At 44.7% G+C, this 20,873-nt stretch overlaps 1 protein-coding gene across 4 annotated transcripts in view; it reads right to left on the bottom strand.

Annotated features, from left to right (window-relative positions):
- The window catches only part of fam184ab (family with sequence similarity 184 member Ab), a 154,021-nt gene that overhangs the window by 55,112 nt on the left and 78,036 nt on the right, over positions 1–20,873 (bottom strand). For all 4 annotated transcript variants that reach the window (XM_035774827.2, XM_035774830.2, XM_035774828.2 and 1 more), the window contains exons 3-6: positions 16,303–17,157; positions 12,997–13,132; positions 9,384–9,565; positions 7,911–8,096 (exon numbers count right to left, since the gene is read on the bottom strand). In XM_035774827.2, the coding sequence (XP_035630720.1) occupies positions 7,911–8,096; positions 9,384–9,565; positions 12,997–13,132; positions 16,303–17,157 (1,359 nt within the window). The remainder of the gene's footprint in view (positions 1–7,910; positions 8,097–9,383; positions 9,566–12,996; positions 13,133–16,302; positions 17,158–20,873) is intronic.

Raw genomic sequence — 20,873 nt, 5'->3', positions numbered from 1 at the left:
AAACGCTTCTCAGTGTTCCATGGAGTCAGAGCGGGGTTTTCTGTAGTGAGGTGCAGAATGGATGTGTGAGGGTGCATGTCAGCCGTCTCCAACACCTTGGCGCAGGCTGATGTCGGTTCTGGTGCTGTGTGTGTCTGAGTGGTTGGGTAGAGCAAAGCGGGGGCGGGGTGGGGAGATGAGTTCTCATTGTAGTGGTAAATGAGGCGTGGGAGCTAGGCCAGATACAAAGCCACTACCTGCTCTGCCGCCTCCCTGTCCTCCTGCAGGACTGGAACTGAGGCAGCAGAGCTCTGGACCCTGACACACACAGAGAATAGTCTGGACTGAGACACAGACACAGCCTAAGATATATACAGTTGAAGTCAGAATTTTACATACACTAAGGTTGGAGTCATTAAAACTTGTTTTTCAACCTCTCCACAAATTTCTGGTTAATAAACTATAGTTTTGGCAAGCCTGTTAGGACATCTACTTTGTGCATGACACAAGTATTATTTCCAACAATTGTTTACAGACAGATTATTTCACTGTTCCAGTGGGTCAGAAGTTTACATACACTACGTTGATTGTGCCTTTAAACTGCTTGGAAAATTACAAAAAATGATGTCATGGCTTTAGAAGCATCATTTGAGTCTATTGGAGGTATACCTGTATTTTTGTATGTATTTCAAGTACTACCTTCAAACTCAGTGGCTCTTTGCTTGACATCATGGGAAAATCAAAAGAAATCAGCCAAGACCTCAAGGAAAGAAATTGTAGACCTCCACAAGTCTGGTTCATCCTTGGGAGCCATTTCCAAATGCCTGAAGGTACCACGTTCATCAAATAATAGTACGCAAGTATAAACACCATGGGACCACGCATCCGTCATACCGCTCAGGAAGGAGACGCGTTCTGTCTCATAGAGATGAACGTACTTTGGTGCGAAAAGTGAAAATCCATCCCAGAACAACAGTAAAGGACCTTGTGAAGATGCTGGATGAAACAGGTACAAAAGTATCTATATCCACAGTAAAACGAGTCCTATATCGACATAACCTGAAAGGCGGCTCAGCAAGGAAGAAGCCACTGCTTCAAAACCGGCATAAAAAAATCCAGACTGGTTTGCAACTGCACATGGGGACAAATATCGTACTTTTTGGAGAAATGTCCTCTGGTCTGATGAAACAAAAATAGAACTGTTGGCCATAATGACCATCGTTATGTTTGCAAGCTGAAGAACACCATCCCACCCGTGAAGCATGGGGGTGGCAGCATCATGTTGTGGGGTGCATTGCTGCAGTAGGGACTGGTGCACTTCACAAAATAGATGGCATCACGAGGGAGGAAAATTATGTGGATATATTGAAGCAACATCTCAAGACATCAGTCAGCAAGTTAAAGCTTGGTATCAAATGGGTCTTCCAAATGGACAATGACCCCAAGCATACTTGCAAAGTTGTGGGAAAATGGCTTAAGGGCAACAAAGTCAAGGTATTGGAGTGGCCATCACAATGCCCTGACTTCAATCCAATAGAAAATGTGTGGGCAAAACTGACAAAGTGTGTGCGAGCAAGGAGGCCTACAAACCTGACGCAATTACACCAGCTCTGTCAGGAGGAATGGGCCAAAATTCCCCCAACTTATTGTTGGAAGCTTGTGGAAGGCTTCCCGAAACGTTTGGCCCAAGTTAAACAATTTATAGGCAATGCTACCAAATACTAATTGAGTGTATGTCAACTTCTGACCCACTGGGAATGTGATGAAAGAGCTGCAACTGAAATAAATAATTCTCCCTACTATTATTCTGACATTTCACATTCTTAAAATAAAGGGGTGATCCTAACTGACCTAAGACTAGAGTTCGACCGATTAATCGGAATGGCCGATTAATTAGGGCCGATTTAAAGTTTTCATAACAATTGGAAATCAGTATTTTTGAGAGGGGATTTTTAAATATTATTTATATTGATTTTAATTTAATTTTACCTTTATTTAACTAGGCAAGTCAGTTAAGAACACATTCTTAGTTTCAATGACGGCCTAGGAACGGTGGGTTAACTGCCTCGTTCAGGGGCAGAACGACAGATATTCATTCACCTTGTCAGCTCGGAGGATACAATCTTGCAACCTCTTGACCTGCCTCTCTCTCGTTGCACTCCACAAGGAGACTGCCTGTTACGCGAATGCAGTAAGCCAAGGTAAGTTGCTAGCTAGCATTAAACTTATCTTATAACAAAACAATCAATCATAATCACTAGTTAACTACACATAATATAATAATAATAATATATGCCATTTAGCTGACGCTTTTATCCAAAGCGACTTACAGTCATGTGTGCATACATTCTACGTATGGGTGGTCCCGGGAATCGAACCCACTACCCTGGCGTTACAAGCGCCATGCTCTACCAACTGAGCCACAGAAGGACCATATTACTAGATACTATCTAGCGTGTCCTGCGTTGCATATAATCTGACTGAGCATACAAGCATACAAGTATCTAAGTATCTGACTGAGCGGTGGTAGGCAGAAGCAGGCGCGTAAACATTCATTCAAACAGCACTTTCGTGTGTTTTGCCATCAGCTCTTCGTTGTGCGTCAAGCATTGCACTGTTTATGACATCAAGCCTATCAACTCCCGAGATGAGGCTGGTGTAACTGAAGTGAAATGGCTAGCTAGTTAGCGCGCGCTAATAGCGTTTCAAACGTCACTCGCTCTGAGCCTACTAGTAGTTGTTCCCCTTGCTCTGCATGGGTAACGCTGGTTCGAGGGTGGCTGTTGTCGTTGTGTTGCTGGTTCGAGCCCAGGGAGGAGCGAGGAGAGGGACGGAAGCTATACTGTTACACTGGCAATACTAAAGTGCCTATAAGAACATCCAATAGTCAAAGGTTAATGAAATAATGAGGGCTTTCTCATACATAGCTCCATTTTTATGGAATGGTCTGCCTACCCATGTGAGAGACGCAAACTCGGTCTCAGCCTTTAAGTCTTTACTGAAGACTCATCTCTTCAGTGGGTCATATGATTGCGTGTAGTCTGGCCCAGGAGTGTGAAGGTGAACGGAAAGGCTCTGTTCCCCTCTCTCTACTGGGATTCTCTGCCTCTAACGCTATTACAGGGGCTGAGTCACTGGCTTACTGGTGCTCTTTCATGCCGTCCCTAGGAGGGGTGCGTCCCTTGAGTGGGTTGAGTCACTGACGTGATCTTCCTGTCTGGGTTGGCGCCCCCCCTTGGGTTGTGCCGTGGCGGAGATCTTTGTGGGCTATACTCGGCCTTGTCTCAGGATGGTAAGTTGGTGGTTGAAGATATCCCTCCCGTGGTGTGGGGGCTGTGCTTTGGCAAAGTGGGTGGGGTTATATCCTTCCTGTTTCGCCCTGTCCGGGGGTATCATCGGATGGGGCCACAGTGTCTCCTGACCCCTCCTGTCTCAGCCTCCAGTATTTATGCTGCAGTAGTTTGTGTCGCGGGGGCTAGGGTCAGTTTGTTATATCTGGAGTACTTCTCCTGTCTTATCCGGTGTCCTGTGTGAATTTAAGTATGCTCTCTCTAATTCTCTGTTTCTCTCTTTCTTCCTCTCTCTCGGAGAACCTGAGCCCTAGGACCATGCCTCAGGACTACCTGGCATGATGACTCCTTGCTGTCCCCAGTCCACCTGGCCGTACTACTGCTCCAGTTTAAACTGTTCTGCCTGTGATTATTATTATTTGACCATGCTGGTAATTTATGAACATTTGAACGGCACCTCAGTACCTCCAGGCTCTGATCAGGCCCTACACCCAAACAAGGGCACTGCGTTCATCCACCTCTGGCCTGCTCGCCTCCCTACCACTGAGGAAGTACAGTTCCCGCTCAGCCCAGTCAAAACTGTTCGCTGCTCTGGCCCCCCAATGGTGGAACAAACTCCCTCACGACGCCAGGACAGCGGAGTCAATCACCACCTTCCGGAGACACCTGAAACCCCACCTCTTTAAGGAATACCTAGGATAGGATAAAGTAATCCTTCTCACCCCCCTTAAAAGATTTAGATGCACTATTGTAAAGTGGCTGTTCCACTGGATGTCATAAGGTGAATGCACCAATTTGTAAGTCGCTCTGGATAAGAGCGTCTGCTAAATGATTTAAATGTAATGTAAAATGAACATCTTGGCCATGTTCTGTTATAATCTCCACCTGGCACAGCCAGAAGAGGACTGGCCACCCCTCATAGCCTGGTTTCTCTCTAGGTTTCTTCCTAGGTTTTGGCCTTTCTAGGGAATATTTCCTAGCCACCGTGATTCTACACCTGCATTGCTTGCTGTTTGGGGTTTTAGGCTGGGTTTCTGTACAGCACTTAGAGATATCAGCTGATGTACGAAGCGCTATATAAATACATTTGATTTGATTTGAAATACAAATGGTATAGAAGGAAATAGTCCTACAATAACTACAACCTAAAACTTACCTGGGAATATTGAAGACTCATGTTAAAAAGAACCACCAGCTTTCATATGTTCTCATGTTCTGAGCAAGGAACTGAAATGTTAGCTTTCTTACATAGCACATATTGCACTTTTACTTTCTTCTCCAACACTTTGTTTTTGCATTATTTAAACCAAATTGAACATGTTTCATTATTTACTTGAGGCTAAATTGATTTTATTGATGTATTATATTAAGTTAAAATAAGTGTTAATTCAGTATTGTTGTAATTGTCATTATTACAAATAAATAAACAAATAAAATCGTCCGATTAATCGGCATCTGCTTTTTTGGTCCTCCAATAATCGGTATCGGTATCGGCGTTGAAAAATCATAATTGGTCGACCTCTACTTAAAACAGGACATTTTTACTAGGATTAAAATGTCATGGGATACTGAGACCCAGCCTGGGATACAGAGTCACAGCCTGGGATACAGAGTCACAGCCTGGGATACAGAGTCACAGCCTGGGATACAGAGACCCAGCCTGGGGATACAGAGACCCAGCCGGGGATACTGAGACCCAGTGGAGTTACTGAGACATATAGCACTGGGCTCTCATATAGAGATGGAATGGAAAGGGAGGAAGACCTAGATCTGAGCAAAACACGTTCCTAAAAGCTGAGGGAGACTGGTAACAAGCACACATTACTGCTGTCAGACAGCAAGGAAATAGGAAATGTTTTTGATGAGGCTGTTGTCAACCATTATAACCAATCTGTTTCCATGTGATTTCAAACCACTAGCCATCCATAATAACAGTCCTTCTGTTCTGTGTGTATGGCAGGCAGCACTTGAGGACACTCAAAGGTACACCAGCACAGAGCTGTTTTCAACACTCGTGAGATTGCCTTGACAAGTGGCAGCCAAGCTGCAGAACCAAATCAGAGAAGCGAAGCCTGGAATTCGTGCATGCAAATGACATGGAGGGGCTTGAAGGGAAGCGAGGCTGTTCTGCCCATTGTAATGACTCTCTCTCCCCCACTCTTTCTCTTTCTCTCCAGTGGTTCCAGCACCAATTTGTGTCTGTGTGATTGATTAACACCTACTTGAAACCAGAGGTGGGACCAAGTCACTATTATTCAAGTCACAAGCAACTCTCAAGTCACAAGGTCCGAGGTTCAAGTCGAGTCTCAAGTAGAACGGGTCAAGGCTCGAGTCAAGTCCAAGTCGTGCGTACTAAGAGCGAGTCAAGTCGAGTCGCACGTTTTCAAGTCTCGCGCAACGATTTGTTCGACTACAACTCTTTGTCTATTTATTGAGGCTACCAGACAGTCCTTTACAATAATTTGTCTACAAGACATTTTGATAAGCCCATTGTAAAAATAGGGATCTTGTATTAGTCGTAAGGGCGTGACATCAGCAGTTGGCAAGGCGGGTTGACGTGCTCAGAGCGTACATTTATTTACAGGTCTTGGTGATCCAATGGTGAAAGTGCCAGATCACACAAAACCTACAAGTAGATTGACCAAATATACACAGGCAATATCCCAAAAAGAAATAGCACTTGCCTCTGGCTCCACCTGTCCTATCTGAACGGACACAGGTAGAGGGCAAGACTTTACAGCCTCCCGTTGAAAAACCAAATGGAACCTGTCTAACAGGAACTCTTTCAGGACCATACAATTACCCAATTGGCAATTATAACCAATACACTGGTTCTACAATGTAAAAGGTCATTTCCACATACATTGCTACATTCGTCTTAATCAAACAGAATGATTATTAATGATATTTCAACACCGTGCATACATGGAATAATCCTTTTCGCTTATTCAACATTCTGACTCCAAAGCGTGGAACGCAGGCCACGTAGCCTATTTCAATCCTCTCTCCCTATATTTTGACGTTTGCGCTGCACCCTATCCTATAAGTGTACAGCCAATCAGCAATCTGTTCGCTAGATCTTCACCCGACCTGTGTTGACTGACAGTTTGCTGGTCCAATCAGAGTGCTGAGTGTACGTTTCACTAGCCAATCTGATGCAGGCTTTTTTTGCAAGGGAGATGCTGCGGCTACTGTCTCTGGCTGCATGGAGAGTAATCCCCATAGACTCTGTGCCACAAAACGAGTGACAGAACATTACAAAACCTGGCCAGATAATTTCAAGTCATCAGTCTCAAGTCAAAGTCGAGTCCAGAGTCTTGAGGCTCCGTCTAAGTAAAGTCTCAAGTTATTTTATTTTAAGTTGAGTCACAAGTCATCAAATTTGTGACTTGAGTCAGACTCAACCCAAGTCATGTGACTAGAGTCCACAAAATTGGTCTGGACTCTTTCCTAATAGGAGGGTATGGAGCAGTCCCGACTCAGAATAGACCTTTCTCTTATCCCCACATTCAATTAGTGTAAGGCAATCATTGTTTCAACTGTTGTTTTTTAGTTTTTATTTATTTCACTAGGCAAGTCAGGTAAGAACAAATTCTTATTTACAATGATGGCCTACCAAAAGGACTCCCAGAGAGGCTAGGACAAAACACACATCGGGACAAGAGAGACAACACTGGCTTACTGTTTTAGTCTTGCTGTTGGATCCGGTGTAACTTGTTCATTAGGGTGGTTGTAATGTCAATTGCAGAATCTATTACTGTAAGCCCAGTCCATTTGATATTCATAGCAATAGCCAAATCATAGCAAAACATGGCTTGGAGGTGAAATGATCATAGATGCAGTGTACTGCTGTGTATGTTCAGCCCATCCCATTGCAGCAGTGTGTAGCTGCGGTTTCACTGCAGTGTGTGTGTGTGCTGCGTAGGTACAGTGTTGTGTTACTGGAGGTTATGTGTGTGTGTGTGTGTGTGTGTGTGTGTGTGTGTGTGTGTGTGTGTGTGTGTGTGTGTGTGTGTGTGTGTGTGTGTGTGTGTGTGTGTGTGTGTGTGTGTGTGTGTGTGTGTGTGTGTGTGTGTGTGTGTGTGTGTGTGTGTGACCATGCTGGTCATTTATGAACATTTGAACATCTTGGCCACTTTCTGTTATAATCTCCACCCGGCACAGCCAGAAGAGGACTGGCCACCCCACATATGCTCTCTCTAATTCTCTCTTTCTTTCTCTCTCTCGGAGGACCTGAGCCCTAGGACCGTGCCCCAGGACTACCTGACATGATGGCTCCTTGCTGTCCCCAGTCCACCTGACTGTGCTGCTGCTCCAGTTTAAACTGTTCTGCCTTATTATTATTCAACCATGCTGGTCATTTATGAACATTTGAACATCTTGGTCATGTTCTGTTATAATCTCTACCCGGCACAGCCAGAAGAGGACTGGCCACCCCACATAGCCCGGTTCCTCTCTAGGTTTCTTCCTAGGTTTTGGCCTTTCTAGGGAGTTTTTCCTAGCCACCGTGCTTTTACACCTGCATTGTTTGCTGTTTGGGGTTTTAGGCTGGGTTTCTGTACAGCACTTTGAGATATCAGCTGATGTACGAAGGGCTATATAAATAAATTTGATTTGATTTGATTTGTGTGTGTAACTCACGGCCAGTAGCCGGCTCTTCTCCTTCTCGGCAGTAGTCTGTGTGTTCTCCAGGGTGGTCCGGTGTCTTTTCGACAGCTCCTCCAGCGCCCGGGTCTGTGACTCTTTGAAGTGGGCGGCGTCGTCCTCGTATTTGGCACGCATGTTCACCATCTCTTTCTCATACACCTGCTTCTCCTCCCGTAGAGTCTGATGGAACAACACACACAGAGACAACACCATGACTGTCAGCCCTATGTGTTTACTTAAGACGCTTGATTCTAGTTGAATTAAAACCAGCTGTGAGCAGAATGCTAAGCTCATTACGGTCTTATTTACATTCCCTTGGTAATTTGAGTGAGCATCTATTTGAGTCAGTCACACACAGGTAACACATGAACCGCTGCTCTGCTTTTCAGTCTCGCTGTCTGTCGGTGTGTTGTTGTGGCAAAAAGGTGACAGCCTAAAGATGCTTCAAATCCACTCTGACACATTCAGAGAGAGAGAGAGAGAGAGAGAGAGAGAGAGAGAGAGAGAGAGAGAGAGAGAGAGGGGCACACTTCTAAGAATGCCAGCAGCCCAGTAGATCTGAAAAATGTACTCACGCCTCCGTTCCCATCAAGTTGTCAACGTAACACCTAACTCAAGGCTATGGTAATGTGAAACAGGACAGCGATTTCCTGGGAACTGGAGAGGTGAGCACATCGCTCTCCGTTTTTAAGGCTACAGCATTGCAGTGAAAGTGACTGGGGGGAATTGTCATTAAGACACACCAATGTCAACACAACACTATCCCTGTCTTGAGAGGATATTACATATTCAGAATGGCATATGGTGAAAGATTCAACGGTGCATTTTACCATAATGAAAATGCAGAATGGGATATAAATCTTGCTTGACATTTACAGGGGAACTGCAGTTTGTCTTCTGAGCTACGGTTCGTAAATAATGTGACCTTTTTGGACGTTCTTTTTTAAAAGGTTGTTCAAATTTGACTCGCTCAGCAGCATTTTGTGAGTTCAGAGGCAATGCAAATTTCAGGGCTCTGTAACTCCTGAGAGCAAGGGGGGACTTTCCAAGGAGCAAGCTAAATTCTTAGTCGTAAAATATTTTTGGCTTGCTGTGTACTCTGACATCAATAATTGAAGTTAAATGCTATTTTACAACCAGAAAGCATGGCTTAGAGCAAAATGGTGACTATATTGGAAGAAATGGCTAATAGCTGAGATATAACGAAGCAAACTGTGATGCAAAATTGATGTCTATTTATACCCCCAAAAAACGTAGTCTTTGTTAAATCAAAGTACTCAGCTAAACGTTAACAAAAGCGCAATTTTTAGTAACTTCTCTTTCCAAGATGTTGAGTTTTGTGAATTAAACATGGAGGAGCGGATTTAGGCACTGCAACAGCTGGTGCAGAATAACATTCTGTCCTCAAACAACTCAAGGATCCAGAGAGGCAGATATATAGTTCTCTCCACCATGCTGAACACTCACCTTCTCCAGGGATAGAATCTGTTGCCTCTGCCTGTCGTCTAGTGCGTGGGTCTTGTTCTGGAGGGCCCCGCGCTCCTCCTCTAGACGGATCACCTTGTCCTTCAGACGAGACTTCTCAGACTCCAGGTCCCGGATGGCTGCCTCGTGGGTCATCTGAGTGGCCTGCAGGCTGCCAATGTGACCTGGCAAGGAGGGAGATGGAGAGAGAGGGAGAATGAGAAACAGTCCAGCCAGACAGTGTTATTATACCGTACAAAAAATATAGACGCAACATGAAACAATTTCAAAGATTTCACTGAGTTACAGTTCATATGAGTCAAATGAAATGAATTCATTAAGCCCTAAAATATGGATTTCACATGACTGGGAATACAGATATGCATCTGTTGGTCACAGACACCTTTTAAAAAAAAATGGGCCTCAGGACCTCGTCATGGTAATTTTGTGCATTCAAATTGCCATTGATAAAATGTAATTGTGTTCGTTGTCCGTAGCTTACACCTGCCCATACCACAACGTATTTTATGTTTATTTTATGTTTATATATATATATATATTTTTGTACATTGTCGTAATATCCAAATCAAATCAAATTTTATTAGACACATGCGCCGAATACAACAGGTGTAGTAGACCTTAGTGAAATGCTTACTTACGAGCCCCTAACCAACAATACAGTTTAAAAAAATACAGATAGAATAAGAAATATAAGCAACAAGTAATTAAGGAACAGCAGTAAAATAACAATAGCGAGATTAAAAGGGAGGGGGGCAATGCAAATAGTCTGGGTAGCCATTTGATTAGGTGTTCAGGAGTCATGTCTTGGGGGTAGAAGCTGTTTAGAAGCCTCTTGGACTCAGACTTGGCGCTCCGGTCCCACATGCCATGCGGTAGTAGAGAGAACAGTCTATGACTTGGGTGCCTGGAGTCTTGCCAATTTTTAGGGCCTTCCTCTGACACCGACAGGTATAGAGGTCCTGGATGGCAGGAAGCCTGGCCCCAGTGATGTACTGGGCCATATGTACTACCCTCTGTAGTGCCTTGCGGTCGGAGGCCAAGCAGTTGCCATACCAGGCAGTGATGCAACCAGTCAGGATGCTCTCGATGGTGCAGCAGTAGAACCTTTTGAGGATCTGAGGACCCATGCCAAATCTTTTCAGTCTCCTGAGGGGGAATAGGTTTTGTTGTTGCCCTCTTCATGACTGTCTTGGTGTGCATGGACCATGTTAGTCTGTTGGTGATGTGGATACCAAGGAACTTAAAGCTCTCAACCTGCTCCACTGCAAACCCATCGATGAGAATAGGGGTGTGCTCGGTCCTCTTTTTCCTGTTGTCCACAATCATCTCCTTTGTCTTGATCACGTTGAGGGAGAGGTTGTTGTCCTGGCACCACACAGCCAGGCCTCTGATCTCCTCCCTATAGGCTTTCTCATCGTTGTCGGTGATCAGGCCTACCACTGTTGTATTATCGGCAAACTTAATGATGGTGTTGGAGTCGTGCCTGGCCATGCAGTCATGAGTGAACAGGGAGTACAGGAGGGGACTGAGCACGCACCCCTGAGGGGCCCCTGTGTTGGATGTGTTGTTATCTACCCTTACCACCTGGGGGAGGCTCGTCAGGAAGTCCAGGATCCAGTTGCAGAGGGAGGTGTTTAGTCCCCGGGTCCTTAGCTTATTGATGAGCTTTCAGGGCACTATGGTGTTAAACGTTGAGCTGTAGTCAATGAATAGCATTCTCACATAGGTGTTCCTTTTGTCCAGGTGGGAAAGGGCAGTGTGGAGTGCAATAGAGATTGCATCATCTGTGGATCTTTTGGGGTGGTATGCAAATTGGAGTGGGTCTAGGGTTCCTGGGATAATGGTGGTGTTGTGAGCCATGACCAGCCTTTCGAAGCACTTCATGGCTACAGACGTGAGTGCTAGACATTTAGGCAGGTTACCTTAGTGTTCTTGGGCACAGGGACTATGGTGGTCTGCTTAAAACATGTTGGTATTACAGACTCGGACAGGGAAAGGTTGAAAATGTCAGTGAAGACACTTGCCAGTTGGTCAGCGCATGCTTGCAGTACACATCCTGGTAATCCGTCTGGCCCTGCGGCCATGTGAATGTTGACCTGTTTAAAGGTCTTACTCAAATCGGCTGCGGAGAGCGTGATCACAGTCTTCCAGAACAGCTGGTGCTCTCATGAATGTTTCAGTGTTATTTGCCTCGAAGCGAGCATAAAAGTAGTTTAGCTCGTCTGGTAGGCTCGTACGCACTGGGCAGCTCTCGGCTGCCACATCCAATGAGCGTCAGAGCCCGTCTAGTACGATTCAATCTTAGTCCTGTAGTATTGACACTTTGCCTGTTTGATGGTTCATCGGAGGGCATAGCGGGATTTCTTATAAGCTTCCGGGTCCAGCTCCTTGAAAGCGGCAGCTCTAGCCTTTAGCTCAGTGCAGATGTTGCCTGTAATCCACAGCTTCTGGTTGGGGTATGTACGTACGGTCACTGTGGGGACGACGTTGTCGATGCACTTATTGATGAAGCCAATGACTGATGTGGTGTATTCCTCAATGCCATCGGAGGAATCCCGGAACATATTCCAGTCTGTGCTAGCAAAACAGTCCTGGAGCTTAGCATCTGCTTCATCTGACCACTTTTTTATTGATCTAGTCACTGGTGCTTCCTGCATTCATTTTTGCCTCTAAGCAGGAATCAGGAGGATAGAATTATGGTCAGATTTGCCAAATGGAGGGCCAGGGAGAGCTTTGTATGCATCTTTGTGTGTGGAGTAAAGGTGGTCCAGAGTTGTTTTCCCCCTCTGGTTGCACATTTAACGTGCTGATAGAAATTTGGTCAAACAGATTTAAATTTCCCTGCATTAAAGTCCCCAGCTACTAGGAGCGGCGCCTCTGCGTGAACGATTTCTTGTTTGCTTATGGCGGAATACAGCTCATTCAATGCTTAGTGCCAGTCTCTGACTGTGGTGGTACGTAAACAGCTACGAAAAATAGTTTATCATAAGATACTCTACCTCAGGCGAGCAATAGCTCGAGACTTCCTTAGATATCGTGTACCAGCTGTTATTTACAAAAATACATAGTCCATGTAGTTACAGTCTTGTCCCATCGCTGCAACTCCCGCACCCTGTCAGCATGCATGCTTCCGGCCCGCCACAGGAGTCGCTAGAGCTCGATGGGACAAGGACATCCCGGCCCGGCCAAACCCTCCCCTAACCCGGATGACGCTGGGCCAACTGTGCGTCGCCTCATGGGTCTCCTGGTCGCGTCCGGCTGTGACACTGCCTGGGATCGAACCCTTCAATATATTGGTGAGAATCATGTAGGACCAAGAGTGCAGTAGGCCACTATTCACTCGTGTTTTTCAGCTAGTGTAGTACTGTGGGTTGTAACAGAGAGAGCATGAAGGAGGAGAAGCAGGTGCATAGTCTGTCAGTAGGAGGAGGAAAATAAAAGTGGAGGAGGGAGAGAGTGCAGTAGGGTGTATACTGCCAGTAACAGAGGGAGGAGGGGGGAAAGAGAGACGAGGGGAAGAGAATGCAGCGTTTACCGCTAGGGTTAAGAACTTTAATAGAGAGGAGGTGGGGAGGAGGGTGGCATGCTAACTCACTGGCTTTGAGGAGGATCTCTGTGGCCTGCTGCTGCACACGATCTCTGGTGGCCTCCAGCTCGCACTCAGCCTCCTTCTGTCGGATCTCCACGATCTCGGCATCCTGCGTCACCTCGTCCAGCTGTTTGCTCAAGTCCTGGAGCACAGACACAGAGCACAGGTTAGCCTACACTACCGAGGCACAGACACACCTACTGTAGCACAGGGCCAACTCACTGTGTTCATTCACTCTCCCTAAACAATGATACAGTATATATGACTCACTCACTCATTCTCTCTAATTATCACTTAACTTTCTCTCTTTCTTTCCCCTTCTCTCTTATCACCATCACTCTCTTTTTTAATTCCTGCATTTTCACTCTCTGTAAAGATGTAGAGAGAATAACCACTTTTCATTCTTAATTTGACAGCGTTTACAGCATAATGCATGTTGTCTACTGCTCTCAAGGACTCGTTACTTATGAAATAATACATCGGATTGGCCATGAAATAGGCACTTAGCTTTACATTTCCAATGGGAATAAAGCCCATTTGCAAGTGGTGTTCTAATAAATATCTTGACTTGTTTGGCTGATTTTTTAAAACAAATCTGAAAAATCTGTATGGAGGAGTTGATGTCCTTTAAATGAATAGATTAAGGGACTACATTTCCTCAAGCAAGAATCTATTTCACTAACGGAATATCTGGGTGTTAACCACAGAAGTCTTGCCCAAAATCTATTTGATGATAAAATGGAGTATCTTAAGAGCCAAATGTAGACTACTTTTACAGCCCGGCTTTCTTTCTCCAAATTGTCTGCCATTCACTAGGCCTAAATTACGTCTGCATTCTTTGTAGAGGGACACAACATGTAGCTACAGTAAAATAAACATCTGGAAGTGAGTGAAACAGGGGGATGTATTTTGATTGTCTAGTATGGTATGATTTCCTATTCTGATTGGTCCGTGGGGTGTGATATTTTCCTGATGTGCAGGTGTGTGTGTAATGAGCTGTTTAGGGAAAGAGGACAATGCTTTAATCGCTCTCTCAGTTTGTTTTGTTTCTCTTAATGAAAAATGCAATTGTGGTGGCATGGCTGATATCATCGTGTCACACCTGCCTTCCTGATAAGCAGTAGGCACCCATCTCATACTAAACTGACTGGATGTGCTCCTGGGAGCTATCCATATAACACAGTGATAAATTAGCTAGCTAACAAAGACCCACCAATACATGTTACGGGGACTAGGTCTTTGGTTTACTGAAAGGGAATATCTATAGTAACCAGTATTATTAAATTACAATGAAATCATACTGGGATTTTCAGGATTATCACTCAGGTAATTGCCAAAATAAAGGAAACACTTCCTGTATGAATTAAGCAATTAAAATCACATCATGCTTAGGGTCAAGTGTAGAAAGTTGCCCAATATTTTGGCTACCGTGGCTAGAAGAGATCTCAGTGACTTTGAAAGAGGGGTTTCATAGGAGCATAGGGGGTTTAAAGAGCGTGTGTGTCTCAGTCAACAGAGTTCAACTTAACTGAATACTTATAGGACATTCTGGACTGGTGCCTGAGACAGAGTTTTCCACCGCCATCAAGAAAACACCAAATGATGGAATTTCTTGAGGAAGAATGGAGTCGAATCCCTCCAACAGAGTTTCAGACACTTGTAGACTCTATGCAAAGGCGCATTGAAGCTGTTCTGGCAGCTTGTGGTGGCCTAATGCCCAATAAAGACACTATGTTGGTGTGTCCTTTATTTTGGCAGTTACCTGTATTAAATGCTTTCTGGGCTAAACAAAAGATTACCGTAATAATACAACATCAACGCTAGCTACATATCTTCTACTATGAAGTGGACATGTGTATCTCTTTAACTTGTTGAGGATAGGGGCCAGTATTTTCATTTTGGATGAATTGCGTGCCCATAGTGAACTGTATCCTACTCTGTCCTAGATTGCTAATATATGCATATTATTTTTTACTATTGGATAGAAAACACTCTTAAGTTTGTTACACTGTTTGAATTATGTCTGTGAGTATAACAGAACTCATAGGGCAGGCAATCTTTCAAACAAGAAGTGAAATTCTGAATGTGGGGCAACTTTGACGTCATCGCCCCCTCCTTTCCCAACAAGATATGGATCTGGTAGCACTTCTTCCTACGCCTTCCACTAGATGTCCTCATTCAGTAGAAAGTGTAATGGAGCATTTGCTGTGAACTTTGACCGAATGGGAGGGGAAATAGTCAGTGTCCCAACAGAATGCCATTTTCCTGTGGCGCATTTCTCTGTGGGTGCTACCGTGCTACCGCCGTTCCATTTGGCTGCAGCTGAAAACGTATGATCCGGTTGGAACGTTATTGGATATATATGATAATAACATCCTGAAGATTGATTCTCTACTTAGTTTGACCAGTTTATTCGACTTGGAATATATCTTTTGGAAGTTTTCTTGCGAGTTATCCTGGACCAGCAGTCGGTTTTTGGGCACCTGAGCTGAAAGTGATAGCAAATGCAGCTACTTGGACACTAGTATTGGACATTATGGAACAAAACAACGATTTATTGTGGAACTAGAACTCCTTGCACTACATTCTGATGAAAGATCATCAAAGGTAAGGGAATATTTATGTTGTAATTTCGTATTTCTGTTGACTCCAACATGGCGGAGAAATACTTAGGCTTTTTCCGTAACATTTTTAAAAAATCTGACACACCGGTTGCATTAAGAACCAGTGTATCTTTAATTATATGTAGAACATGTATCTTTAGTCAAAGTTTATGATGAGTATTTCTGTTATCTGGCGTAGCTTTCTATAATTCCTCCGGATATTTTGGAGGCAGTTCTGAACATGGCGTCAATGTAAACCGAGATTTGTGGATATAAATATGCATATTATCGAACAAAACATAAATGTATTGTGTAACATGTTATATGAGTGTCATCTGATGAAGATTTTCAAAAGGTTAGTGATTCATTTTACCTCTAATCCTGCTTTTGTGACTATCTTTGGCTGGAAAAAATGGCTGTGTTTTCCCTTTGATTTGGTGGTGGTCTAACATAAATAAATATATGTTGTGTTTTCGCTGTAAAACATTTTAAAAATCGGACATGATGGGTAGATGAACAAGATGTTTATCTTTCATTTGAGGTATTGGACTTGTTAATGTGTGAAAGTTAAATATTTCTAAAGAATATTTTTGAATTCCCTGTGCCACCTTTTCAGCTGAATGCCATAACAGGTTTTAAGACTAATAGCTTTGGGGCCTTTCATTGGGACATTTAAGCCACAGAGGGGTATCTCCACAGCCTATCTTACCTTGATGTTGCTCTCGGTTGCAGTGAGCAAGGCCTGTAACTTGTGGGACTTCTCCCTGTGTTCCCGCGCCTCCTCCTGCACCCTCTGCAGCTCGGAGCGCAGCTTCCCCAGGGTCTTCTGCAGCGCTGCCTCCTGCATGTGGAACTCCCTCCGCAGCTCCGCCTCAGTCTTCTTCCAGGCCTGCAGGTTGTCTGCGGTGAGCTGCTGCGTGCGCTTCATGGCCTCCAGCTCGCGCTCGTAGAAGGCCTGGGCCTTGTTGAGCTTGGTCTCATACTCCTCCACCAGCCTCTTCTTGTCCCCCTTCACCTCCTCCACGCGCTCCGACAGGGACTCCACCTCCGCCTTGTGCAGCTGGCCCAGTTTCTCCTGGTCCTTGCTGTGGTTCTGGTTCTGGCTCTGGTGGCTGCGGAGCAGCTCCGACACCTCCTGCCGATGGTTGGCCTTCAGCTCTTCCAGCACCAGCTTCTTCTCCTGCTCAAACTGGGCCTGTGCTGTGCCGAAGAAGCGCAGTTTCTCCTCGAACGAGCGCCGCATCTCCTCCACCTCGCGGGACATGGTGACAACACGCTGTGTGTGCTGCGCCTCGGTGCACAGCTGCATGTCCTCCACGCGCTGCCGGTAGGTCTCAAACTCGGCGAGCGCCTGGCGCTTCATGCGCTCATGCAGCTCCATGGACTCCTCCATGGACTGGATGCGCTGCTTCAGGTCCATCTCGTCACTGATCTTGCCCTTGTACTGCATGATCTTCTCCCGCGTCTCTGACAGGATCTGCTGCACCTCCTCCTCGTGCGCCTCCTTCAGTATCTGGATGGCCGCCTCGTGCTCGTCGTTCTTGGTGTTGAGGGCGTAGATCACCTGGGGAGGCAGGAAGAAAATTAGAATGGGAGACAGGATAGAACAAACGCATATCCAATGGCTTTGAACGGGTGCTGGAGATGTCCCTCAGCAAAAACCTGTATGGTGACATGTTAGCAGGCATCTCCAGATCAGGCGATAAAAGTAGCCTTAATGTACATCAGCAAGAAAGTTCAAGCTTTGTACGATGATATGATGGCATTGCCCTGAAAATAAAGGTTTATCATTACATTAACTGTCTGACAGCAGTCATAAAACACTTATGAGACGCATGATTGACAGTGGAGTGACTGGCTGACCTTTACTCCCCCAAAATTACTTCCAACTGAAAGCCCGGATAATCTGACTACAAAGTGATTTTGGGAGAAAATGAGTTTTACATTTACAGTTTAAGAGCCATGAGAAATGTCCCCTAATCTAATCCTCCCCCTACTGATCCAGGGTGTTTGCTCCGGGCTGCTGCCCTACGGAATAAGGCTATTTGTTTTCTCACCAGATACACACATCCAATAATTCATCATGCTGAACAGTTGAATAATCCTTGTTTACTTAGTACAAAAGCCTGTCATCACAATAAGATAGAAAAGAAACGAAAAATAAAATGCCCTTTTCTGAGATCCATATTTTGTACACCAGGGTGAAAACATGGGAAGGATTGTGAAGTTCTTAAATGTGTCGCCAACTTGCCAGTGTTTTTGATATGCAAAAATGTTTATAATATGTTGAAACAGACTTCTTTTGTTATCACTCTTAAGATGGTGTGTTACAGCTCTTCATCAAATGATAGTAAATGCAACACATTGTACCCAACCGGGTAGGACAACATTTTTATCAAAGGTTTATTCAAGAAAATACAAAACCACCAGGGATTCCTGGCTTCCCATTGTAACCTCCCCTGCAATCTTTCAATCACATTCTCGTGTCTCAAATGAGATAAGAGGCCTATGCAGCAGTATCTCAGCTCAATACCCATTATAGACCTTAGGCCTAATCATATCCATCCTCTAGATAAAATAATAATGTCCCCGTTGAAATGCATTTTAGGGGAATGAAAGGACCCCAGCTTGTGAAGTTCCTCACAAGCGATGAGGGGCTGAGTCAGAATTCATTTCCATAATTGTTTTGACAAATGATTAGGGGAGAAAGCTAAAAGTTCTGGGCCTATCTGGTGTTAGCGCGGCAATCTATCCAGCCACATGTGAAGAGAGAGATAGAGGGAGAGATAAAGAGGGAGGGAGTGAGAGAGAGAGATGGATGGATAGAGAGAGAGAGAGAGAGAGAGAGAGAGAGAGAGAGAGAGAGAGAGAGAGAGAGAGAGAGAGAGAGAGAGAGAGAGAGAGAGAGCGGTCTGCGGTCCCATGGTCTCAGCGGGTGAGATGGCTTTGGCAGAGAACCGTGACGTGGTGTCATCATTCCATAATGGATTCTCCCCTCCATTTGACCTGAGAGGAACCCAGGACTACCTCCCATATAGCCTCCATCAATTTTATCTCTCTCACGCAGCCAGGCACGGCTCAGCACCGTCAGCTCCTGCAGCAAGGACCCTACAGCCATTTAGTAGAGCCAAGGGCTTTGGAATGAGCTTACTCAGCATTCTTGCAGGATTCTCATCCAAAAAGAGAGGGAGAGATGAACTGACTTAGGCGTATGTGTTCTGTTTCAAATAGAACGCAAACGAAATGCACTGACAAGAGTGAAACAAATCAACGTCAAAGTTCTGTATCGATTGCAGACTCATCAAAGTACTGCTGCTGCCTGTCTTTTTCTTTATCACGAGTCTAGCCGTTTCCCAAAACCCATATCCTCCTCCTTTAATTAAAAGGCTACCCTCTGCTCCCGAACCATTATGTTAGGCTCCGTGTGTTATTACCATCATCCATCCCCACCTCCCCAGGTGAGATCAATGTGTGGTCCTGCTGGCTGAGGTGTTCTCATAATGACAGTGACTGGGCTAATGAATAAGACAGCACTTAAAGAGCACAGAGCGGTACAGAATATATTTTTGTACAACGCATTGTGTAGGCTGAATCTGTGATTGCAGATGGATGCATTCATCACTGACGGAGGAACCCAATATAACACTGGCTTCTTAGTAGTCAGCCTGAAACATGAGCTGAAAGCCCCAAGAGTGGGCCTAGACCTACTTACTGCTCGCTACGAATGTGTCTGCTAACTGTCTCCGTCTTAACACTAAGCTCCAGTAATTGCTTAAAGGTGAGCCTTGTTCATGTTCCCCAGAATGATTTGAGGAAGCTGAAGACAGAGAGGAAAGGACGAACTCTTAGATCACAAAAGGGAAAAGACATCTCAAGGCAACACTGGAGGCTCTGGGTTAAGTTTTCAGAGCGAACTACTCAGCATTGCCCATCTCGCACATTCTGGAATACAGAATTATGATACACAAAGGAGTATGGATCTGAATTATTGCCATAAATGAATGATGACCAGTAATCCCAGGTTGCAAGATATGGAAGTGAACAGCGGGTGTCAAACTCAAAGCCCTCTGGTTGTGGATGTTAATCTTTGGGCTGAAGCCAGCATGTTCGGCACTTAAAGAGGCATCATCTGCCCCAAAAAGGGAGAGCTCAGCTCAGGTCTGAGAAATGCAATGCTTCTCCTCCTCTCCTGGCACTGGTGATTGAATCACTCCTACCGCCCAGTGCGGGGGTCATTACTAATGTCTGAACATCAGAAAATGAGACCTTGATGATAGCGATTTATCACCTCCATTTGCAGAGGAGTGCGGAAGGGTAACATTATGTTCAGTACAATGGGACGCTCTGTAAACAGGGCCAAATTATACTGAACAAAAATATAAAACGCAACATGTCAAGTGTTGGTCACATGTTTCTTGAGCTGAAATGAAAGCACAAAAAGCTTATTTCTCTCAAATTTTGTGCAAACTTATTTTTTTACATCGCTGACAGTGAGCATTTCTCCTTTGCTAAAATAATCCATCCAGCTAACAGGTGTGGCATATCAAGAATCTGATCATTACACAGCATGATGATTACACAGGTGCACCTTCTGCTGGGGACAAGAAAAGGCCACTCCAAAATGTGCAGTTTTGTCACACAGTACGTGCAATTGGCATGCTGACTGCAGGAATGTCCATTAGAGCTGTTGCCAAATAATTTAATGTTCATTTCTCTACCAATGCCGTTTAGTAGTACTACCAACCGGCCTCACAACCGCCGACCATGTGTAACCATGCCAGCACAGGACCTCCACATCCCGCTTCTTAACCTGCGGGATGGTCTGAGAGGAGCCACCCGGACAGCTGTTGAAACTGTGGGTTTACACAAACAGAAAATGTCTGCAGAAACTGAAAGCTGAAAATGTCCCAGTGCTTCCATGGCCTGCATACTCACCAGACAGGTCACCCATTGAGCATGTTTGGATGCTCTGGATAGATACACTACCAGTGAAACGTTTTGGAACACCTACACATTCAAGGGTTTTTCTTTATTTTTACTATTTTCTACATTGTAGAATAATAGTGAAGACATCAAAACTATGAAATAACATATGGAATCATGTAGAAACCAAACAAGTGTTAAACAAATCAAATAGATTTTAGATTCTTCAAATAGCCACCCTTTGCCTTCATGACAGCTTTGTACACTCTTGACATTCACTAATATTCTACAATGCAGAAAATAGTCAAAATAAAGAAAAACTATTTTGACCGGTAGTGTATGTACGACAGGGTTTTC

Source organism: Oncorhynchus keta, chromosome 8, assembly GCF_023373465.1.
Source record: "Oncorhynchus keta strain PuntledgeMale-10-30-2019 chromosome 8, Oket_V2, whole genome shotgun sequence".
NCBI lineage: Eukaryota > Metazoa > Chordata > Actinopteri > Salmoniformes > Salmonidae > Oncorhynchus > Oncorhynchus keta.
This window is presented reverse-complemented; position numbering and strand designations above follow the sequence as displayed.